The following is a 26,395-nucleotide window of genomic DNA, read 5'->3' on the forward strand; positions in this document are numbered from 1 at the left end:
AATCTTAGAACCGAAAATGCAGTAAAAGGGGTTCTACTCCGAACCGGAAGTCTGCTTGCGAAAAATGACCCTCTGCTGAAAATTAGACCACACAGGCCTAGCTATTTAAATGGCAGTGAAATTTAGTTCATGTTACTCTCCATGTCCCTGTATATTGCTTGGTATCTTAAAAACCAAAGATATCAATAACACAACTAAAATAAAAAAGGCCTGCATGATAATTAGAAAGAGTTACGGTGTACAAATTTTGTTTGAAAATTACAGCAGAGCTATTGCTTTTAAATAACCATGTGTTTAAACATGTCTTTATTCAATATGAAGGAGACTTTATAAATGTACCTCATCTTACACTGATCTTTCCCCAAATCTCCTTGTGACAAGTCACCACAACCTTGCCCGGCTAAGTCAATATTTTCGTTCCTTGCACATGCAGAAAACAATTATCCCGTTGGGTAGTCGGGTGTAAAATTCTGTTAAATTTCTCGAAACTGTTTCCACTCCGCACGAAAAGCGCGACGTCAGAGGCCGTGTCGCCACCACGCTTGCTGACCGAGACGGGTTCACTCTAGCGCAACACAAGCACAAGTCCATGTAAAACCGACCGTTGTTAGAGCCTGTGAACAAGGACTGCCCCCCCCCCCCCAACCACCACACAAATGGGGGACCGAAATACTTCCACATTAAAAGCAGATGCAAAACCAACAGAACAAAAAAAAAAACTAAGGTTTTGTTCGTCATCCGGTTGGATCCCGATATTCATGAAAAAGAAATTTCTGATTACATCTCTAATGAGCTTAATCTTACCCATGTCAAAGTTGTGAAACTTAAGACAAAATAAGACCTGTATGCGTCGTTTCATCCGTCAGATCTCGGAGAAGACTTTTCTCGGATTAACAACATTTGCGTTTTGGCCTAGCGGGCGGCAAACTCCATCCCGACCAAATCTGCAACTAATAACGTTCACTCAGGAAATGCTAGCCCTAAAAGTTTCCTCAGCTTCTAAAAATCTCGTTGGTTCCCACAGCGGTGCGTGGAGGAGCATCGTAATTCAATTTTTTTTTTTGCATTATAATATGAAGGAGTGGGATTTTCTTTTACCGAAATGTTAAGAGGTCTTGGAAAAAAAATCTGTTGAATTTTTACATAATCTACTTAGCTCTCACTCTATCATCTGTTTAACTGAAACCTGGCTTAATAAATCTAACATTAATTCTCATTATTTCACGGACAATAATAATGATATATTCAGGAATGATAGAGATGGATGTCAGGTGTTAGGGACGCACCTTCTCCAGCGGCCAGACGGCGATGCCCCAGAGCAGAGCGTTGTCGAGCGGGTCGAAGGAGATCTGCCTGGGCTGCAGCCGGGCCCTCTCCAGCATCGCCTCGGCCCGAGACCGGGCGCCCCTGGGGCCCTGCTCCCCGGCCGGGAGGGGCTCGGGGGTGGCGGGCGACTCTGAGCGTGCCCCCGAGGGCGTGAGCAGGGACGGCGAGGGCGAGCCGCTGCCCCGGCCGGGCCGGTCAGTCACCACCAGGTTCACCTCCTTCACCAGGAACACCTCGATCGTCTGGAACACGTCGCAGACACCGTGACTGGACTGGCGACAGGCCCATAGCAGGCTGGCGACACTCATTCACCAGAGTTTTCCTTCCCATCAAACACACACACACTCTCAACAATACTACTTATCAATATATGCAGTACACTTCAACTGCTATCCACCCACCTACCACCGAACCAATCCATCTTCACACCTACAAAATTGTTTACGAGACATCGTTATTGATTCTATGATTTATTGTTAGGAATCCATAATGAACAGGTTGGTTTTTACAAATCCAAAAATGCTGATCTTTTATTACTAACTCGTAAAATGCTTTAATGTCATTTAAAACTTAACCTTCATTTGCCGCATGAATTCGACTAAGATGTCAGAAATTCCATTTTATTCCTCTCTTCTTTTTGTTGCCCCATTTCACGGAGCCCCATAATCTTTCAATTGTTTTGAGTGTGTTGTAGCGTTTGCGGACCTACGAAACTGTACCTAACTATGATTCACAGTATTATGTATATAACCCTCAACCCATATGTTTCTGTATGCACTCCAACAATCACAATTATAGTCAGGTCTAATTTTTTTTTTTACAAATTAGTGGCAATAAAGTTTATTGTGATCTGTTTGGAACAGGAGATAAAAAACATTCACTAGTCTCTCTGCAAATTCCGCCAAAGACCCACTGTCCACGTAACACTACCGACGTTAGTTTTTCTTTTGGAATGCAAGATTTCATCTATTTCGACATAGAGGCCATTTCTTCTGATTTGAGTTTCTTCCTGTTGCATTTTCTACACACAAACCTCACGCATATAATTGCGGTTGTTCAACTCTTTATTAAAAAAATAATGCATTCGTCAGTTCTTTGGCCCAACAGAATATATCAATTGTCTCCGATGATAAGTTAGATCCCTCCAGTCAGTATCCTTTCCGAAAACCACGTTCACAACATTTCATCGTGCATCTCCATTATATGACTTTTCCAAATGACAAGTACATTTTTTGGTTATTAATGCAAAAATTTTCGGAAGGAATTATCCCATAACATTGAGAAAAAAAAATCTCTGCTTGTTTGTCTGTAATAAGTCTACATAATTTTCAAAAGTTAAAAATTTCCCTCACTGTCACTGAAATACAGAAACTAATACCACCTCGACATTCAAAACTACGGATTGTAATGTCTATCTATAAAAGCGATAATTGAATGGGAGGGAATATCAATATGGCGAAATATAAATATATTTTTTCAGATGGGAATATACAGATAAGTACCCTTCAATTAATGCTCTCCAAAATAAAATAAAAAGTAATATCCAATTATATTTTAAATATATAACTGGGATCAGATGAATGATAATTGATAGTTGGTCCTGAGGCAAACGAATATACAGTTTAGTTTATAATTTAAAGCACTTACCGGGATTAAAACAGTAAATAACTAATACATGTTGGTAACTTATTTATTATCCTATGCTTCCTGTCTGTGGGTAAGGGGATTATGGCAAGATACCAAATTCAGCAGTTTTTTCAAAAACATAAACTTTAATGCTTCACACTAACACTGTACAGTAACTTTCCTTACAATAACTTGCTATATTTTCTAGTACAATTACTGATTTTTTAAGTTGAATATATATTTCATCAAATACCTGTTCATTTGCACTTAACTAGATGTCTACAAATACAAGCTGTACCAATTTCATGGCTTTTTAAGGACCTTTCAAAAATGTTCTTACAATTTTCTTTATATCACAGGGTAGTTTTTAATCATAAACAAAAACAAATATTATAAGAAATATATCTGCTATTGGCATGAAGATAATTTCAATGTTATAAAGCTTAACCTTAAGAGAGATAATTTCCGCATGATTTAAATGGACAGTCTCCAACTATTTACATTTTATGTACGAGTATAAAATGAAGTAAGACAGCAAAACACAAAACGCAAGTTAGTAACAGCCTGCCGGAAGTTAAAGTACATAACTTGACTTCTAGCTCTGTTACTGTTGATTCAGGACTTTTTCTTAACTTTCTTGACCAGTCCTTTGTTAACTTTGATGACCTGTACACACCCAGCCTGTCAATTTTCCAAATTCCTGACTTCCAACTGATCACCGGAACCCTGTACGTAATTACAGTTTCCGCTTGGCTCTACCAGAGATTTCTTATTCACCGGGCTTTTAACAGTATTGGAAAAAATACTTGCAGAAAGGCTGGGATAAAAATCACCAAACTTGAAACGTGTTGATGCAGAGGGCACAATACACCCCATGGTTCGTACTCTCTCGTGCTATCAAAAATTTAGGACTGTTCAAGAACCCTTCAACTTCATACCCCAAAACGCCTCGAGAAAATAATGTTAAATAGTTAAGGCACAAAAAAAAATTATCTTGCCTAGTTCAATTCTTACAGTTACGCACCTACTGTCCATGACTATCTCTGGAATACACATCTAACCCAAGCATGGCATCCAGGTGAAATTTGAAGCCGTAACATTTAATTTGATTACATTCACATTTAGTTTTTATGTTCAAAGACAGTAAAAACACTAGTATTCAGTTTAAAGGCGAGATTCAAAATAAAAATAAATGTTTTTATACATAAATATTTACCAAATGTACTGTGCATGCGCAAAGCGTTTTCTGGCAAGTCAGAAATTTAAAAAAAAAAAAAAAAATGGCATTTATTCATTACTTGCAAGCTATCAGTCTTTAGTTAGGAGTTTTTAAAAGATCTTAGCGAAATGTAAGAACTTATAAATAAGGGCTCTTATTCAAATAGACAAATTAAAGACTTTTGAAGGATGTTATGGAGACGTACAGATCCTGCATCCATAGCTCTACATTAACTGGGATAATTAATCTGCAAAGGCAAGATATCTTCCCATCTCTGGTTCCCGGAGTACAAGCGAAGCACGTCAAGGACGTATCAGTCCTGTACAGCATTTGATCTCTTACTCTGAATAACCAACTAAACAATTAACTCTACAAGTCGACCTAAATCTCCTCTAGACTCCAGACTCCATGTACAAAATACACAGGACAATGCTATTAGGGAACATGTGATCCAGAACAATCACCCATGTTTTACTTTTTTTTTTTTTTTAAGATAAAGATGTAGGCCTACTATTAATTTACATTTGTTTTATACCCACATGGGTCCCCAATCTAAACTGTCGGTATAAATTCTAAGGTTTAACTGTTTTCACTGACAAAACCCAATGAATTTCCCCAAGCTCATTCTTAAAGAACTAAATTAATGGGTGTGCCGTCTCGTCAGCACATCCAGGACAGTACAATCGATAGGGGGTGATGAGAATAGAACATCACGGAATCAATGTGTCCGAGAAAAACCAACACTTTCCTGCAATGTCTGACCCGTCTCCTGCGTGCAAAAAATTCCAAGTTTGACCCAGACTGCCTTGGTTGGAGGAGTGTGAGCTGACCATTCAACCAATTAGGCCCCACAAATTAAAATCCAACCTTTCATTTATATTAAATAGCCAAATATTACTTTCCTCAGAGGTTTTTGCAATGAGACATAGCATTGTGCAGACGAGGTTTCAGTGATTGGTTTTGAGATTGAAACCATTTGGAAAATTTCAGAAATACCTCATAGTAATGGATTTTGGGACACAAAGCGAATAATAGCTGATGTGAAATGTTGGTCAGTTTAGGTCAGCAACATTAATAACACATAAAATCTTAGCATTTAAATAATTTACAATGATTTTATGTATTATTAACAAGTGTTGCTGACCTCATCCAAACAAACTTTTACTGTAATAATTTTTCACCTTATTCCCCAGAAGCCGTTAATCTAAGTTATTACCAACATTTTTAACTAAATGCTCATCTAAACTGAGCTAGGTAGTAAACCAGAGCAGATAAGTTTACAGAACTATTTTAAGATAAAAAAAATGTGCTTTCAAACTCCGTAAACAAAAACTAAAAACAGTTGGAGCTTCATGGTTGATTTAGAGCCAAAACTGAATTTCAAACACAGCTAATTAAGCAAAAATCCTAGGCACACACATTACACTTTTATGTCAGGATCAAACCTACCTAAAACGAACACTCATCTGTATACAGTTATTTCGTATCTAACTAGTTACATACCACGTATTAAAGCTATTTAGTAGGTCTCCAGCCACTCCTTAAAGTCTACTTCATGTCATTTATCTCTAAACTCTAACTCAAAATATCAAATCCTAGTTTTCAAATAGTCCATGCATTCGTAAAATATCCGATACGTCCATGATACTATAATTTAACACTAACTGCCATTCTAAACAAAATTATATGCCTATTTAAAACAGGATTTAAAAATTTAATTTCAGAACGTTTGCCAAGTACTGTGTTTGCATTATAGTATACAAACGACTCTAATCAAAAGCTTTAATTATAACTTAAAAACCAGGTACTACTTACTAATTTGATGACAACCACAAATCAGATGATACTTGTGTTCAAACAAAACAAAGTATCTAAAAACAAATGATGCAAAATAATAAACAAAAACAACGTTCTAACCTACTAAAAAAAAAATCGTACTATGCAAACAATGAAAGACCCGCCTTCTTTTAGCTGGCGGCATTTCGCGTACTCATGAGTCCCGAACCATCTTCGTTCGCGCAACCAATTAGCTTCAATTACAACAAGAATAACCGGCCGCCGAACATCCTACTCCATTACGAGCGCCGTTAATTGCCTTCACTGTTCTCGTGGAGCATTCAAGCTGTCACAAAATGGCATAATAGGACTGCTTCTCGCCTCCGCTAACAGATGGCGTGGCGATTCGCATTCGGAACATGGCGGCCCACGCCGCAGGCTATGTTGCAAAGCATGTCGCTCGTTGCAACATCTGCATCGACAAAGGAGAGGTCGGTCGATGGCGAACATGCAAATCAATAACAACGATGTGAATATTTTTTTCTACACATGCTAACACTAGCATCGCTTTTTTTTAAACAATTTTAAATGCGCCGGGTCACGTTAAGAGTGCGAGCAAAATTAAAATCGTGCATAACATGAGATGTATGATGAGGGGTGGCGGCGAGATATTACTAAGTTGGAAACGATTTACGGTAGTTACTTAAAAAACCAAACAAATAGAAATATAACAGCAAACATAAACATATTGCTACTTGTTACAGTTTTCACTGACATTTCATTCATTTTGTAAGTCAATTCACAATTATTATTATCCTGTACAATAATAACATACCAAAAAACTATGTCCAATGTGTGTAATATATTTTGACCAATAAAATAAAAATTTGGGAAATTAATAAATATCAAATTAATACTGTAATTAAAATGTCATGCAAATATGCTTCCTTCACTAATCAGTCATGGTTTACTGTAAATGTCTGGCAAACATTAAAAAAAAAAGTTACAGAAAGTTGAAAATTTTCCATAATTTTTTTTATGTAAAGTAATCTAAACCTATTAAGAAAGGTCTGTGGACACTAGTTGTGCGAAAAACTCTAATTTATGACGGGGACTATGTTGGCTGATCACTGAAAAGGTTGTGGAAGAGGCGTCACATTAATGAGCTTATCTGCCTCCTGTAAACTATATAATGAACATAAATGTAATGAATGTTAACTTGCAACAGGTGTAATTCTGAGAAATCAAAGCCACGTGTCATGTCCAAGCTAAAAATGGAAAAGCTCACTATGGATCAGTCAGTACTATTTATATTGTCTGCCATGGAGATGAAATAGCCTGAATCTAGACAAAAGTAGGTGTCTGACATGTGAGCAGTTCAACAATTTTAGAAAAGTAATTGAGTTAGTTTTTGGCATGGAAAGGAGCGCTGCAAAAGCTGATGACTGGTCGCAAAGGCACATGTCCACTATTTCTCGCCTAATTCTCAACCTCCTGCCAATTCCTCAGTCCTTGTGGCCATACCTGCAGGCACGGCATGGCTCACTAATTTGTGCAAAGCCAGCGAAAAGAGCAGCTGTTGAGGTCAGCAAAAGAACGAACACAAGTTCCCTTGCCTTTGCCTTGCTTGTTAAACCATATGTAATGCCATGTACAGGTATTTTACACTCTCTTCAGTGTCGTGTATAATCAAATGAAAGGAAGAAAATAGAGTTTTTTTTTATAAATATATATATATATATATATATATATATATATATATATATATATATATATATATATATATATATATATATATATATATATATGTGCGCGCCTTTATAGAACCAGGTCACCTGACCACATTTCAAATATCAGGAACAAGCAGCCTCACACATGTATTTAAAATATACATCAAAACTGTGGTTACATACATAAAAAAACATGTGCGGAAATGCTTCTGTTTATGCTGGTGCAGTTATCAGGGACAAGGAGGTATGCTGGATTCTCGTTATGTAGAAACTAATATGCATCACGATTAAGGGGCATGTATTTTTCGACAAACCATCTGATTGCTCATTAGACTCACGAGACTACAATAAGGTAGGCCTGCACTATCGATTGTTTCCTTGTAATTGGCAGTTGCCTGCAAGAAAAGCCATTGCCCTGTTCAGCTGGGCTATTCACAATGCTTTTGATTCCACACTGGATGGTTATGACAGTCGACAAACACCTGAAATAATACCAGCCAGCCACTAAACACAGGAGTTTTAGCACACAGCTCGTCTGATGGTAACAGAAGCCAGGTTTGTCATAGGAAACCTACAATGTTTGTCTGTGCTATGCTCGTTGTGTTGTCCATAATGCCCGTTTACTTTCATCGTGTTTGTATGTTTGCTGTATTGTCCAGGTTTGTTGTCTTGTGTCTGCATTTACTGTTCTTGTTGAAACCGTCTCATCATTGTTAGCCCACTGTGTTCATCTATGCTGTTACTTTTTTCAAGACTAAAATCCTTCCAAAAATTCTTATGCTGTCTGATATTTAAAGTATTTGTTTGTCCTATCATAGCCATGTTGACTAAAAAACTTGATTAGTTTCATAGTTGGGTCCATCTGTTCGATATCAGCTGATTTGGCCTTGTTCTCTGTGTGTTTATGTTTTCATTTTTATTTCTTATTTTGCATTCTTGAAATTTTTTCAAGACACACAATGCAAAACTGCAATGGCATAAAACAAAGAATCTTGTTAATTCTAAACTCCCCATTGCATGAATCATTTAAAAAAAAACATATCTGAAAATCTTTCCATGAAAAAAATACGTGGTCCTACACTACTATCCACTGTGTATCATTCACACAATAATCAATATTGAAATTCCACATAACAGGGCTCCAGTGAAAATAGAAGCATTCCCGGACCTACGTTCATGAAAATTTATCACTTCGTGTATTTATAGTTTTGACATGTAATTTAATAAATCGTGTTTACCAAAAAAAAATTCTGCATGTGCTGTTCCTTGGGGTACACACAACGGGGAACATGGGGGAAGAAGCAAGCTGGTTATTTCCCTTGATCTAAGGGAAACTGTTGTTCCTGGCTGTTCAACAGCGGATACCATTTGCCACCTACCTCCCACTGGTTTACTGTGAAAATGGAAACTCTACATTTAGTGATCGAGTTTACACAGTCTGAGCGGGGCCAGCACTCGTAGGAGCCGGCTGCCCTACTACGAAAAAGCTGTTGTTCTGACCCGCTTCTGGTTTCCGCTCCTCAAGTTCAAGATTTTAGGATCAATTGCGTGCTCAGTGTGTTTACAGTTACCTGGTGAATCAACTTCAGGACCTATTTTCTATAACACGGGATCCTTTTTACATATAGTCGCTTAAGAACCTGTGTGACAAAAAGCAAATTTTTCAACTACAAAACATAACACAAAAAGTTTTGGTTTTAACTTTACACATTTTATCAGTACATAGTAAGAGTTCAATAATGCCGTAAAAAGATGCTAAAATTCATATGTTTCCATGGAGAAACAAAAAAAAAAGTCAGCTGGTATTGTTTCTTAAGCTAAGATATATGTAACAAGACAAATCAAACATATTACAAAATATACCTACTATTTGCATGAATGTGCTGATTTTAATTTTATCAATTTAAACTTTTTCAGTGATAATTTCTCCAGATTTAAGTGGACAGTCTCCAACTATTTACATTTGATGTGCCACTATAAACTGAAGAGAGGCATCAAAAATCATGATGCAAGTAATAACTTCCAGCACCGTAACTATTTATTTCGGGACTTTTTATATGACTTTCATGACAAGTCCTTTAGTTTCAAGACTATTAGTTTTGATACTTTTTCGTGACCTCTATACACCATAGTTCTGGAAGGTGAGTGTCCATAACCTGAACATGGTGTCCATTCAATCCTGTAAAAAAAATTTCCATGATTTTCCACGTCCAAAGTTACCAATTTCCTTGGCAAATCTTTTTAAAATTTAACTACAGTGTAAACTCTTCATAACGGCACTCAATTTAACGACTAACTCCTTAAAATGTTGAAATTGCTTGACTTTGGTTGGTTTACCTTGTTTTCTATACAATAAATAGCGTCACGCTCACTCTATTTAACGACAACAATACGGCATTATAAATCATCAAACAGTACTTTCTAAGTTGCAGAAGTTGATAAGAACTGCAGCTGTGTACGTTCTTTTGTTTACTGTTTTGTTGTTGTATTATCTAGCACGTGTTTACTTCGACTGACGTACTGGAGATTCTAAGAAATTTTGTTTTTGTATGATGAACTTGCACATGTTTACCTCAGTCACTAGACTTTTGTCAAGTTGTTACACGTTATCATTTTCACAGTTGCTTACAGACTTTTGAACTGTAAACATGGCGAGTAAACGAAAATATTTATGTATTGACGAAAAAGTTTTATTAAGCACTTGATGCAGCGAAACTATTAGAAAAATACTTTTTATATAAGCAAGGTGATCCGGCAGTATCTCAAGATATCAATAAAATACATAAGAAAATACAATTAAAATATTAGAGCAGCAAAAAATATCAAACGAAGATAACAGACTATATGTAATAAGTGTTGTTATTTGTATGAATATTAATGTTTTGTGTGTAAAATGTGTACTATATTAGTAAATACATATTATAATAGAATAGTAAAATTAATTATTTTATTTCTCTCCATTTAACGACCACTCTCTATAACGCCGAAAAATGCTCAGTCCATTAAGTGTCGTTATATAGAGTTTACACTGTATTTTGCCATTTTCTGACAGAAATAAAGACTCTCCTGCCTCCACCATCCCTACAGCTGTGCTAGTTCTGACAGAACCTAGCATACGCCACTTTACAGTGTGTCCGACTAAGCACTATAACACCACCTGGGGAAAAAAAAAAGCAAGTATAACTCAGTACATGTGATAGAAGTGAAATTCTTCTGGAAATTCAAACCTCAACTGGTAAGTATACCATAGTGTGCTCTCTTTCCATCTCTTTGGCCAAGTACCTATTCTCTGTCCATTTCTCATCAGAAACGTCTCACAACGATGTTTCACAAAAACGTTGCATTAAAAATCGGTCTTGAAATTTTACTCTCATCGCGTCCAAAGAAGCTTCACTTCGAAAAAAAAGTGTTCAGAGCCTGGGCCATGGCATACCGGAGCATGACATTTTCCCCCTCAAATTACTATCACCGAGGTATTTCCATGACTTTTACAGGTTTTAAAGTGAATTCCCTAACTTTCCCTGACAAATTTCAACTTCCCTGACTTTCCAGAATGTGGACACCCTGTAAGACCACAGAAGTCAAAAGCAGGTACAAGCACACAACTTGATTAACACAGCCTCACATATTACAAATGGATAACCCAGATTTTAACGCTGCCAAAACCCTACTCTCACCAGCATTTACAAGAATTTGTTAAAAGAATAAATATTATGTTTTCTCAGTAACGCAATATATCAGCTGATTATAACCTTCAGGGTCTTAGTGACCTAGTTTTCCATACTTGTATTTTATTGTTTGTAAAATTCTTGTAATTAATACTGATTTTTAAGTATAATATTTTGAAAAATCCATTTGACTCTAATTTTATTGGTTTTCACTTTGCTGGCTTGGTTATTGTTTGTATAGGTGTGAAATTCAATATTTTATTGCATTTAAATATTTCTTCAATAATAATTTTGTGTATGTTTTTTTTATAGTGGTTTAAAAACTTTAAGGAATTGAGTGGAAAGAAAGAAACGTGCGGCGACAACAATTTATCGCATCCTGTGTAAGACAGTGACCGATGTCAGCCCAGACCGTGGGAATGTCTGACTGGGGAATCCTCGAATTCCGGGTTAAATTAAAAAGAGACAAGTTACAAGAGGAAGACGGAGACTTGCGACAGAGCGAGGGGAAAGCCCTTAAAAAAGGGAGTAACTTCACGAATAGTAATTGCCAGAATAAAATGTTGTAGTCAAAAGGAAGGCAGGATTTTGGGGAAGCCCCCACGTAATTAATTTTTCCTAAGTGCTTTGTGATGTGCTGTGTTTCATCAGTCGTTGTGCCAGGGCCGGGCCAAGAGGTTGTGCCGTTTTGCTGGCTCGGCGACGTGCATTAATTTGGTCATCGATAAGAATAAAAATGGAAATTCATCTCGGATGTTTTTGACGTGACAATGTCTAAAAAAATTGATGAACGCCGGCTGCACGCACGAAAAAGTGTCCCATTACGCACATTGTCCCGTTATGCTGTGTCCCGTTACGCTCATTGTACGCTTGCGCCGCATCTATCTCTCTTCCACTCGATTGGAACAACCATTGATCGATTTGACTTTTTCGAGGCACATTAAACTTGAAACACTCCCATTCGTTTCCTACTTTTCCTATCATCGTCCTATCCTTAACAGAATAACACAGATTGGAAGAGGTTAAATAGCAAACATGTATAAAAGTTATAGTTATAAAATAATCTCTTCGTTAAAGTAATAAACATATTTGAATTAATGAGTGCAAATATAAGTTAATTTATCAATTAAATCGTAGATTTCATTTCGCTCATTCTTTGTATCCGTACAAAATAGTGATAATTCAATAAAATTAATGATTCAATTTTATTCATAAAAGTATGCAATCATTTCATCAATGTTTTGTTATGACGTCACGTTAAACTAGCGTCCGTAAACCGACTTTACAGACAATTATTTTTTTTTTATCTGGTAATTTTTCTGAACAATTTAAAGTCAATTAACAGTCATTAACAAAATTCTACGTCCTACTACCTGCAACAATCGTAGAGTTTCGTTAAGTGTTTTGGTTTGTGCAAGTAACAAGTCGTCATCTTAGCCGGTCACAATTGTGACTTCTTAACAAGGTTATCAGAAACTTTCAGTCCAAGAAGTTCCGAGTTTGAATCCTGGGTCAGTCATTAATGAGCACTTTTTTTTTTTTTTTTAGTTTGTAAGTCTAATAAAAATAATCAAAATAATTGGAAATGGATAATGGACATGTAACAGAAAGTGATTTTGTTTGCTGCAAAATGTCATTTTCTGCTACATTCCCTGGCAATTACATTTCGAGAATTTTATTTCTATTGTAATGTGTATTCGTAATGTATTTTAGCGCATGTGAGACGCATAGGGATTTTACAAGTGTGAAGGATTCATTTCTGGCATGTCGGAAGAGCGAGTCAGAAACAGCACGAAAGTAACAACTGCTCCGTGAGCAAGCACGTTGAGGAATGAGCGCAAGCGTTTTAATTAGAACTTGTTTAATCAAAGTCATCGGTAACAGCCCAAAATAATGACTGAGTAACTTCGTCTTTGTTCCGAGGAATGAGTCCTTCAGCTTGTACTGTGAGTTCCAAGCAACCACAAAATTTACTTGCGAGCAGTACCTAATTAATATTTATTTTTTGGTATCTACGAACAGTAAATTTGTGTTCTGGAGTCAGTGAAGATATTTTGTGCAGCCTATTTATATTTTCAACAAGTACTTGTTTTTTGGCCATTGTCACTCGTTAATTTTCGTAAAGGATTAAAAAAAAAATTTTTTAATCAGTTAGTTTTTGAGAGATCTTATTACAGGAATAAATAATCGACAGTAACTGTTTCTTTGGAAGTAAAATTTTTTTTTTTCAGTGCCTGAATAATTTCTTCAAGTGTTCATGAATGTATACGCTAGACCAAATGTTGATCTAGCTGGAAGGTCTGGAGTGTTACATGGTAAAGTACTTCTAAACATAATATGGTAGGTAACATTGATTAGAAGCAAGGTAAAAATTTGAGCAATAAAAAATGAGAAAAATAATAATACTGAAATCATTTAGTGTATGGAATATGTTAGGGTTTTCCATCATCTTAGACCTTCCAGGTTTTTTTTTAGGTGTTACAGTATATTTTAATTGGTTTTAAGGCAGTTTACTGTGAGCAAAAACAGTCAATAAGCGGACGAGACAATGTTATTACAATCCAATCTGTCACATCCGGTGCTGATGATGAGGCAGAAAAACAATAATGGTCAAAGGTGGTATATAAATTAAGTTCCTGATGGCTTTTAAAAATTTACAACCCATTCTGGTTTCCCAATATTCCCCATCAACTAAACACCCTACATATACGAATGTAACTAGGCCTGTGAGAATGGTACAGAGCAAATAATTTAAATGGTTTAAGTTAAAATTACTTGGCTTTTGATGCCATTTAAATTATAGTTCGTGAAAATTATTTAAAAAATTTATTTCACTGATATTTAATTCCCAGCATTCCATCTAAATTTGAGTTTAATAAATATTAGCTTTAAAAATATTTAAAAAAATTGAATTTACATCAAATGAAATGAACATGGTCCAAAACCTGTGAAAAAGTGAAATTATAACAGGAGCATAGCTCTCTGTATTTAAAGAAAACCTTTTATTTCTTAATGCATTATTCTCCAAAACTTTAACTGCTAAGTTCATAATGCAAAATGCTTCAAAATTTACTTAATTCATTCAGTGTCACTACTGACACAAGTTTTTAGACACCAACATTTAAATTTGATAATAATGTTTGCAGGCTTTCACGGCCATTGTCTGAAGTAGCTTGGCTTCTGGGCTGTAGCCGTGTCCTTGGTGAATAATTCACCGACGTTTCGGTCGACATTGCAGTCGCCATCATCAGGGAACAGTTACCTACACTACAGTAGGTAACTGTCCCTGATGATGGCGACTGCAATGTCGACCGAAACGTCGGTGAATTATTCGCCAAGGACACGGCTACAGCCCAGAAGCCAAGCTACTTCATTTAAATTTGATGTCTTCCTTTGCATCATGTCTTGTTCTTGCCCAGAAAATCCATTCCGATGCTGAATACCATTCCTTACCTGAAGAATCACCCGAATCTTAGTCTAACTCTAACAACAGCTGAACTGCATGTTCACAACGCAACATCAATCCTGCTTCATTTACGAAAAATATTTAACACGTTTGGTAATCAAAAGTCTTTCACCAGCCCCCACAAAATTTCTCATGCAAAAAATATGCACGCAGCATAACCAATCAAACTGTAAGATCGGCTAAGATAAATACTTACAGCTCCCAAGGACTTTAAGCTCCCTTCTAACTTTGATGACACGGAATGGTTCTTCACGTCAAGATATATTTTCTTGTTCTTCAATGGTTTTCTGGTCTGAGAACTGTGGCCTGAAACAACAAAATTATATTTTAAGTTTATCTGTCAGAGTTTCAACAGTGTAGAGCAGTTTTAGGCACAGAAACAATGATACCTGTGGGTGAAAAAAAAAACTGAAAACATTCCATGAATTTTTGCCTTGCACCATTATGACAATAAAATTATATTTATAAAGAATACAAATTGTTGCCGTCAAATGTTAAATGAACATGTGTCCCGTGTGTGCGCACAATAGCCAATGGAAAAACTGAAAGTTTTATTTTAATAGAGTGCACCATCATTGTGCCGTTAGCTTACTTATAGCACTTAAAATATTCGAACACGTCTTTCAAATTGTAGATCAATACAAGTAGTTCAATAATCTGTAATACTATCAAACAATATTCTGTAGTCCCATCTAAAAAAGAAAGAACAATTAGGTAATTTATTTCTTATAAGCACTTGCAAATTATTGTAGATAACACAAAATTTTTTTGGCACTAAACTACTTAGAATTATTGATTATATTTTTTACTAGCTAATGCCAGGCACACGTTGCTATGCCTCCTTCAATTTGATTTTTAATTTGTTTGAAGTATGTACACATAAACAAAGTATCTCTATCTCTCGATAAATCTCACTTATGTATGTATGTATATATATATATGTGTGTGTGTGTATATATATATATATATATAGACACGCACATCTTTCTCTCTCTTTTTATATATCTATGTTTCTATCGGTATTTAAATTCATCTTCCTATCTCTCTATGTTTCCCTCTCTCTATCTCTCTATGTCTAAATATTCTTATCTATAACTTTATCTTTACAAAACATAAGAAGAACAAACATTATATATATATTACCGATCTATATTTTTATCTAAACGTTTTACATGTCACAGGTGTGACATAGTTTTATTAAAAACATGTATGTATTTGAATGCAACGTTGTGTCAAAATTTAAAAGCATTCGGTGAAGAAGTTTTGGAGATTTAAGATTTTGAATAAACGAACATCTACAATTTTATTTATATAGATTACAGTGAAGCTAAATTATTATTACCTATTTTTTTCCAATATAGAAAACACCCAAACTTGGACATGATTTTACGTTAACTGGAAAATAAACCATCATAATCTGGTACCAACTGAACCATATGTTCCAATTAGGATTCCGGCTGTTGACCTTTGCCGTCAGTTCACATTGCTGCACTGCTGGAACTTTTAGTTCACTCAGAGTTTAAAGTGTTTTCTGATTTCTAGCAGGTTATATATTTTGTAATGATTTTTTGAGGAAGATAAATGTTTTTTTTTTTTTATTATTAAAAAAAAGAGCAGCTTATTACAACTTGTTCAGGATTACTGCATGCTTGAATTTTCAAAATTCCCTGACGTTTAAAGCTTTCTCCAGAATCTGAATCGACAAGTTTTTCCTGACCTCCCAACACACAAAATTATCCTGCGGCTAAATTGGTGTTGCTTTTTGGGGAGAAAAGACGAATGTACTTTCAAATGTGTCACCTCAGCAAAATTAACACAATTTTTGATAGATACACGTGTTAGTACTTCAGTGTAATAGATTCACTTAAAGCTATCAAATGTAGACTATCGAACTCGTATGTAAGCATCCGGAAATTATTTTACCTCTTTTGTGTTAACGGTAAAAAGACCAAGGTTTTGAAGAAAAGGAAAATTCAACAAAATTTCGAAAATAGTAAACGTTTAAGCAGTTTTAGAGGCACCTGAACGTTGGTGGAAATGTTATTTTCTGTTTAATTTTACTGACACAAAAAAAAATTACAGAAATGTGTGATGAATTTCCTGACTTTTACAAGTATTACCTGACCATTTTAATTTCTCTGACTTTTCCCTATTATGCCTGTTTTTAATACCTTTAGCAACCATAAGTTTTTAATAACAGTATACTGTATATTAGTGTTTTTTTATATACTTGTTAAACACTACGTTGACGTTCGATAAACCGACGAAAATCGCAAATCCATCGAGGGCCATTGTCCTAAACACGACATGAAGAAAAAATATTTCCACTGTAATTTTCTATATAAAAAAAAAGTAGGAGACTAGTATGGTCACAGAAATGGATTTTGTTCAGGTATTTTTAAAGCACTCTGTGTCCATCTCGTGTCCCTGCCAGCATGCTTCTGCTTAGCCCCGTCTTGCACGCAGTGTCCAACGTGAAGCAAAATTGTTTTGGTTCTCAGCATGTTCAAATGAAAGTCATACAACATCCCTTTTTCTACCACTCATGCTGAACCTGAAAAGTTATACCTAACATCAAAGAACTCAAGTCCAGCAAATCTGCACGTCTGACTGGGATTTGATTGCGGAATAGGTATACCTCCACAGGATAAGGATTCTCCATGGAATGGGCATTTCCCACGGAATGGGAATTTACAGTACAGTCAAGGATTCCCCACAGAACAGGAACTATTTAATTAAAACTATTTAATTTTTAATTTTAGAGGAGTACTGTATTTAGCTGGGTATGATTTACAGCTTATTCAGATTTAATTTAAATTATCTTGATTAGTAAATAATTTTTTGTCCTTGTAAATCACATGAAACATTAATGACCAAACTTTTGTTGTCATTACCATGGAATTAGATCTTTCATTTAAAAAAATGAAGATATTCTATTTTAAAATATATTATTTACATTTTTTTTATATTAAAGTCTCATTGTTTAAACAGTGTTTTAAATGAGCCAGCCCTGACATGTCTCGTCTCGAAGGCAGGTGCGTCCATCAGGAAGCAGCGTGTTGAAGCTGGTACCTCCCGAGACACGGGGCTCACGGGAATTTCAAGCTTGTTCAACCCGCTACCTAACCTGCCAGCCGAGAACAACTGTTTACAACCCGACATCATTGCGTGAAAATCTACCCACAACTGTTTTCCACTGGAAAACAGCTTAGCTAAGCAGGATATCTGCCATACAACTTTATTTATTTCAAGTTGAACTGATTTAGAGCAAAAGCAACATCCATGTAACATTATTGATCACTCCACGAATTTTTTTGTATTTCATTCTTCTTTGGAGAAAAACTAAAAGCTGTACCACAATAGCTGATGTGCCCTAACAGAAGGGCTACATATGCCAATAAACACATAGGTGGTAAAAAAAACTGCATCCAAAGCACTGTCAAAACTGCAAAATTAGAATACTGACTAGAAGGGTGCATTAAAAAAAGCAATAAAAATATTAAAATGCTTATATTTTATAATCATTCTAAAAAAACAACACAGCCATACTTAATTAAAATAGTTTACTATTTTAATGGTCTGGTTTTATGCTACATTTAAAATACTGAAGTTGTACGAGCTGCCGAGTAAGTAAAGTTAGCTACATCTTGTTGCAAGTACTTAACATGGCGGAAATCACATACTTCCATGAGCATGCAACTGGAAAGAAATTACGACTCAGATTATTATACAATACAATTATCACTTTGGCATTTAACAGAAGGTTGAGAAACACATTAAGTAACAAATTTTTTACCAGCTACCTATTTATTCTATATAATTACAGGATAAAACACTACAAATATTAGTTCTTGCTTTTTTTTTATTTTAATTTTTTTTTAAAGAAAACCCAGGAACTGTTCAATTATAGCTGACTAGCTGCCCGACCCGGCTTCGCACGATTGTATTAATTGGGGGGGGGGGGGGGGGGGGAATGGGACCAAATCTCTTATTTACAGTTATAATAAATGAAATAAAATGAAAATTAATTAATTTTGACAAAAACTTAATACAATGCTTTGTAATGTACCGAAGAAAAAACGAATAGCACCGATGGTTTCCCGACTCTCGAGCACGCAACGTTGTCATGGAGACGAAGTGCCCACTGTTTCCTGGGCTTAAACACCAATCAACATTGATAATCAGTTTATTATTAATTATAAATTATTAAGACCATTAATCAAAATAAAAACTATCCTATCTCTCAAGTTGGAAAAAATTACACATAAATGCCAATTTTCATCGAAATCGGTTGACTTGGTGAAGAGTTCACTGGAAACAATCAGGACACTGCATTCATGTATATTAAGATGTGGCCTAATATTATTAAGTACAAAGGGTACATACATCAATAAAAACATACATAGCAGAAATGTGCAAGGTATACAAATTCTTGTAAAATAAGGTTAGTATCCATTGCAACAGCCCATCGTCTGACACCAAGCGGATTACAACACTCCTCTCATTCGTCAAAATATTTTTTCCATTTTAATGCTTCTAACTGTTGAGAAAACTTAAGTTTTGGAAAAAATTCCTCTAGTATAATTAGTTTAGTTTGTTTGACAATAATATAAGTTACGCACTTATAACTAATGACAATCAATATTTTTTCCACCTCTTGTATTTATTTAAACATGTTCCAAGTTACCATGGATAATTAATTACATTTCTGTGACTGACAATTTTTGCTAAAAAAAATTAAAATATCTTCAAAAATTAAGTTAAAAATAATCATGGAAAAAGCTTAACAAATATATTATTGAAAACCAACTAATTAAATAAAATTTGACATGCACAAATCTTGCACATATTTCAAGGTTATAATTTCATCCATTGACCATTAGAAGTATGAAGTCATCAAACTTTTTATGAATGGACGGTTGAAATTCTTTAGGCCATATTGGCTGCAGATCACGTAAAAGATAGATGACAGATGAATAGAGGCAAAGGACTATTGTAATTCTGGCTTAGGGTTCTTGTGTACTGTGCAAATGAGAAATGAAAAGTCTACTACTGCACATAAACATTATCCAAGAATTCTTGATATAAACATGGAACACATGACTACAATAATCTCCCAACTTTATACACATTGGTCATATGAATGCAGACTGACATTCCTGGTAAAAGAGTAAGAAAGCCGAATCTAGTGCCAGTAAAAGATTATTAATAATTATTAAGATAATTAACGTCAGTCCGCAGACATAGAATGGCAGTAGTAGGATTAAAACAATAATTCATTTCTTACTTCTCTAACAATATGAATACCTAACCAGCAAGATAATTAAAACTACGAATTTAATTTAGCTATTTTTTTTTAACGTAATCTGCGATTTCTGTGACTATTACGGCGTGCAAACTAATGTAAAATACTTAAGAATAAAATCTGCACCCAACTACAAAAAAGGGCCACTACTAATAATTTCGTAGTAAATTGTATACACTTAATAGTATCCCCAACAATTCTACCGTAAAAACACAATGACTAACATAAGCTAAAGTTTTAATAAAATTTAGTTTAAACTCATAGTAAAATACCTACCAGTACTTTTCCTGTTTGAATACTTCTCATTTTTAACATCCAATCTTGGGTCACGACTCTTGGAAGGAAGTACCATTCCTTAAAAGAAATATGCCTAATGGCACTGCTTAAACGATAAACACTAAACATAATGAAACTACTTAGAAAATGTTGTATCTGCCATTGTGTTGTAAACAACTTAAATATACACAAGTGTTAAACCGAACTACGTTTTATAATAATTGTTTAATTACATATGGACACGGAAATACCACGAAGCATTTACCAAACACTAATTTCAAACGCCGGAATAGTTCTAAATTTTATGTTTAAAGTGAGACCATTAAAGCTCACAATTAGCAGCCGTTATTGACACAGTTCACAATGTTATACTCCTTGTTTACAATTTAAAACTAATTCAAAGATAAACAAATTTTGATTTGATATGTTACGGTCATGTATATAGCTTTGCACACATCCTATCCTTTGCCTTGGAGAGTCTCGCGGCTGTGAAACTAGCGGCGGATTGTAAACTAACGACGCTAGTAGTCGTTTTCCCCTATAATAACACTGTGATACGATATTAATTAAAATATGATATTATTGCTAATTCCGACTGTATTTTTGAATATTTTTTCTCAAGTTACTATATTTTTTTTTCGTTTTAGTTCTTGGTAACTGCCTAATCAGTACACCCTCCCTAACTATTCCCACAATTTTTTTTAGTTGCGCCTGGCTTTAATGACGGTTACGACTTAATACCATCATGTTTTTTTTTTATACGAACCTAATGGCTCTGTTAAAAGAAAAAAATTGCAAACTGCAAAACCAGAAAAAATTAGAGCTGAAACCTTATAAAGGAATTAATTTCTTTAAAGATTTTAAATATAATTATAACATTTTTTTTTTCATTATTGTCAACAAGATGATACAATAATACAGAAATCCAGTAATCAAACGTTTTAACTGTCAATTGGCAAACCAAGGTTTGATTCCCAGTAAGAACACTGAAATTTTTATATATTTTTTTTTTCTTTTCATTTCTAACAATATTAAACTATTAACAACAGAAATTAAATAGTTAAATTTTTTATTAAAATTTTCAATTTAGAAAAGTTTAATGTAAGTAAGTTAATAAATAAATTTAAACTGTAATACTAGTTACTTGCTAAATTTCTCGTAAATGTTTATTATATTTTTAAAAAAATTAATTAATTATGAAATTTAAATATTTAAATTCTGTATCCAAAAGTTTAATTTTACGAGAAATAAATGAAAAAAAATTGAAAGACAAAATGTAGACATACCTAGTGGGCATCAAAACCGAGTCCACAGATTGTCATGCCACAGCACCAAACCACCTAATTAATGTTTTTTTTTTAAAAATGTTTTATAAATATACTTTATAATGTTTAAAGAGCCTTTCTTGCTTCCTAGGGCACACTTAATCGCAGTACTTTAAGACTTTGAAAAGGGCACCTACTGACGACGTCCGGCCGGAGGCCGTCTTCAAGCCCGACTTGCGACCGCCCGTACTTAGTCCCGCTAACGAAGCGCGCCCCTAGCCACCCGGTCGGAGTCAAGTGAGCTTCCCGCCACTCCGTACCACAAAGGTAAATTGCGGTAATTACTGAGGGCTCAAGTGCCCCTCGCGTAAAGACGAGTAATTAAGGGAGCCCAGTAATTAACCTAATTTTTACAAACTCTTCACAAGAAAAGTGCGTCGTAGGAGTGTGCCACTTACTTCCGTGGGGAACTTGAAATCACACGTAGCAAGTGCTCCCTTTGCGGCCTTCCGCCTAAACTAATTAAATGACTCTTCCATCATCATTCCCCCCCCCCTCCGTTCTAACTTGTCTGTAACTGCTGGAGTAGTTGGTTAACTAACAAACAGTCTCCAACTTGACTCTCCTTCCTTTTAAGTACATTTAAATACAATTAATGTAACTACGATTATTATAGGCCTTCCGCCATTAGAATTAAGCCTTAGTAATTATTGTGTGCATTGTAGTGGTTATGATCTCTTTAAGTTATCTTTAAATAAATATAACAGTAAACGGCGAACTTTGGCGCGCGGGATCAGCCTACCTCTCCCCCGCGCCAAGGCTAGCACGCCAGTATCGAACTACTCGTGCATCGGGTCGGACGTCCTTAGTGCCACGGGAAGCCATCATCACTTTGCAACAAACCAAGTAACGCTGGTAAATATAGTCACTAACCAAACCTTCCTTTTCAGCTACCCGTGTGCGTCCACGTTCATTTACGGTACGGGCCGACTACCGCCCCTCATTTACTACAAGTAATAACATCGCGCACACAAGTGCCGATGCTAATTTCAGGGGCATTCATAAGTAATTTAACATGGACCGCGGCTCACACAAGTGACCCGGCCGCTGCTAAGAACTAAGCTTACGGAATTGGCCGCCCCTAATCACCCCCCCTTCCCCCGGTGCTATGGGTGGAAATGGCGTAAGGGCGGAACTTTCAAGTGTATAATGTAAAGTATAGTGCCTCTCTAATTGTGTGAACTGTAACGTGTAACTCAGTGCTCACAGCGCAAAAGGGGACAGCCCCGAATAAAACCCAGTAACGTAATCAATTGTGTTCTTCCGTAGTGTTGTTCGCCCCCTCCAGCTAGGGATCAGTGTACTATATTGTGTAAGGAGAGTACTGGATAACTAGCTCTACGAAAACCCCCCTCTTAAATTCAAGACCTAGTGGTCCACGCCGGGGCAGAAAGTATCCACGCCCAAAACCATTGGTTAACGACTCTGTTAGCCTGGCGCCCACCGGAACATACCCACACACCACCACTTCCCACTAGGCCCCGCCCAGGTCTCGAAGCCAAGACCATGGGTGACAGCATTACCTGCTTCTGCACACACAGTTTAAGCTAAGTCAGCGAGTACCAAATCGGAAGTTCCCTTGATAGATTAAAAAAAAATTATTGAATAGAAATCGAATTTGAAAGAATGACACATGCTTGAAGACTAAATGATGTAGGAAATCAATATTCTTGATTTAAATGTGCACTTAATATTTTGCCATCACCCGACCTCTGTGAAAGGCCCGGGGGGTACCTGACGGGCGCTATGGGCGTCGCGATGCTCTTGTTGTCCGGAGGAGCGCCAGGCTAGCGGGTTGCTAGGCCGTTGGTGTTGGGTCGTGGGTTATCTGCCCCAGCGTGCCCCGCCAGGTACACTGCTTAAATCTACCCTGAATGGCTCTCTCTTGACTGTGAAGGCCGCTCGGCCGTGTGGAGGACGGGAGACTACGGAAAATTAGTGTACACGAGTTGGTAAGAATTACCTTTAATTTAGTCCCGCTACAAAACACTCTCACCAACACTTGGCGACGTCTAGCCGTTACACAATTAACACCAAAAAAAAAACACTACGCGACACAAATGGTTACCGCAGCAGTCTCGCAGGGCAGGGGTCGATGCTCGCTGGAGACGGCCAGCGCCGAAAGTTAACGGGTGCCGGGAAGGGGGGGGGGGGGTCGATGAGCGGGCTTCTAAGTTCGGCGAAACACTTACGTGAGTGATACAATACGTAGCGCGGTATCACGATGAAGACGGTCGGGATAGGCCCGGTTCCGTAAAATACGCGCCAAGTCGACGTGGGCAGCGATTAATTAATAAAAGGTTTTAAATTTAAAGGTTTAGTACAGAATAAAAATAATCAAAGAAAGAAACTTGAATTCTGCCCACGGACACACGTCTGTTCCCGGCGCGGAGTGGTTTGAGACTGCCGAACATGGCCTCCTCACAAGGAAGAGAAACTTTCTCTTCTTTGTGAGTCGGCGGAAAAAAACTTATATTAATTGAATTTACTCTATTACCAGTTAAAACATGTTCCAGGTGCCCATATTAAATGTAGCACCTGGTAATTGGGTGCTTAAGGCTTAACAATGGTTTTAATGTATTTAATTATTTAAATTGTGACATCAAGTTGGCGACTGTAAATTTATTAACATATTGTCCCACTGCGAATTGTTTTAGAGGGATTTCTCCTATTCTGACTTGATCATAGTCACGGGCATTTTAATTAAGGCCAGTGGCTGCGATGACTGTTAATGAGGTTTGTTGTCTGCTCCGTGCGTGGTGTACTCGCCCAGAGTGGCTACGACGCACTTATTACATGTCGGGTAATTAGTAATTTCGTACTAATGGCTTTTCCCTTAATTGAATTATGGGTTCGAGCCTCCAGTGTTCCGTACCTTTAAATTTCATTACGTCTATTGGGGTCACGCCCGAGGCGCTCGCCTGACTCAATCCGGCTGGGCAAGGGGTGTGCTCCGAAAACGGGATACGGTAATGGCAGTGCGGAGCACGGGCTTAACGGCCATGGTCGGTACGACGTCAAAGGCCCCCCCCCAGTGGAAGCCCGTCTCCGCCCCGTGTTCCCGCTCCCGCGGTACGACGACCCCCTAGCACAGCCGGCACCCATCGACAAACGATCCCATGGCACGTGGGGCCTTAACGCCGGCAGCGCATGAGGTGCTGGCACAGGCGGACGCCGCCCCGGTCGCTGCGTGGGCAGCTAAGCCGGGAGGCGGCGCCGCGGCCCATGGAGTGTCGGCGCAGGCGGACGCCGCCTCGGTCACTGCGTGGGCAGCTGGGCCGGGAGGCGGCGCCGCGGTGCATGATGTGTGGGGCGGCGTGACGAGACTGCCCAGGACGTACTCGGCCAGGTGGGCCGGGGGTCGGCGCTCCCGTCGGGGGCGCTCTCGCGGGCTACTCCCCTCGGGGCAATCCCCCGCGACCTTCATTACCCGGTACCGGGCACGGCGGGGTCGGCCCCTTCTCTGCCGGCGTGGCGTGGTGTATGTCCCCGCGGGCTCCTCTTGCCTCGGGGAGGGCTTGATCTCGGGGGCATCCCCCCGTGCCGGGGCTGCTGTGGAGCAGGGGACCTCGCGGGGGTCATGTTTGGTGTCCGTTTCCGGTCCTCCAGGCGGGTGTGCGTCGGGACGAGTCTCAAGCCCGTCGGCAGCTGTGCTGGCATGTGTGGGGGGCAGGATCTTGTTTACCTCAGCCTGTTGAGCGGAGGGGATGTCGTGGCGCATGTCCACTAGGGCCAGTACCGTGTCCTGGTGGAGGGGCGTCTGTCCTAGGGCGTACACTACACATCTCTCTGCCTGTCCCAGGATGAGGCGGGGAGGTTCCAGCACTAAGACCGCGACTTGCTGGGCTAGCCAGGAGAGTCCCAGCACCACCTCCTCGCGCAAATCCTGCACCACCACCGCAGATACACAACTGTCCGATTCTCTGGTACTCACCACGATCTCGGTGTGTCCAAGCATCCGCCCGGTGTGCGTCGTGGTGGCCAGGCGTAGCTCGCCACCGCCCGGTCGTAACGCGCCTGCGGGCACGAATGAGGGCCGCACGAAGACGTCGCTCGCTCCGGTGTCGACGAGCGCGGCAGCCGGCCGTCCGTTGACCTCCACGGGGATGCGGAACAAGTTGTCCAGCGGGCGGCCCAGCTGTCCCAAAGTCGGGAGGGCGTGTCCCTCTCCGAGCGCGCGGCTGTGGGTGGGTGCGGGGGGAGGGCGCCCTATATTGGGGCCGGCGGGCTGGCGCGTTGCGGTGGGGGTGGTCTCACGTGCGCCTCCTGGCGCAGCGGCGTGGCGGGTCGCGCCGCCCGGAATGCCCGCGGGCACTCACTGTGCCAGTGACATTCGCCGCGCGGGCATTCCAAGCGACACAGCGGGACATGTTCCCCTTGCTGTGGCGTCCTGCGGCGGTCGCTCCGCCCACCAAGATGGCGGGGCCTCAAAGGCTCGTGGTCCTCTGGGCTGGTATGGGGGCGTGTCCCGTGGTGCCGTGTTCTGCCGGACTTCTGATGGGCTGTCATTCCCTCGGGCGTTCGCGTTGGGGCCGTGCTTGCAGGTCCGCTGAAAGTTGGGCTCTGTCTCGGGTGCTTCCTGCACGTAATCTGCTACACCACCGGCGTGGTAGCGGCGGAGGAAGGGTTGCATATCGTCTCTTACCAAGCTCGTGATGACGGGCAGGGCCCCGGACAG

At 38.4% G+C, this 26,395-nt stretch overlaps 1 protein-coding gene across 1 annotated transcript in view; it reads right to left on the reverse strand.

Moving 5' to 3' along the window:
• The window catches only part of LOC134540987 (uncharacterized), a 43,854-nt gene extending 23,022 nt beyond the window's left edge, over positions 1-20,832 (reverse strand). Inside the window, exons 1-3 of the mRNA XM_063384097.1 lie at positions 20,393-20,832; positions 15,008-15,117; positions 1,287-1,568 (exon numbers count right to left, since the gene is read on the reverse strand). Of these exons, the coding sequence (XP_063240167.1) occupies positions 1,287-1,568; positions 15,008-15,117; positions 20,393-20,468 (468 nt within the window). The 5' untranslated portion in view covers positions 20,469-20,832. The remainder of the gene's footprint in view (positions 1-1,286; positions 1,569-15,007; positions 15,118-20,392) is intronic.
• Positions 20,833-26,395: the final 5,563 nt, after the last annotated feature.

This window comes from Bacillus rossius, chromosome 17 (genome assembly GCF_032445375.1).
Source record: "Bacillus rossius redtenbacheri isolate Brsri chromosome 17, Brsri_v3, whole genome shotgun sequence".
NCBI classification, from domain to species: domain Eukaryota; kingdom Metazoa; phylum Arthropoda; class Insecta; order Phasmatodea; family Bacillidae; genus Bacillus; species Bacillus rossius.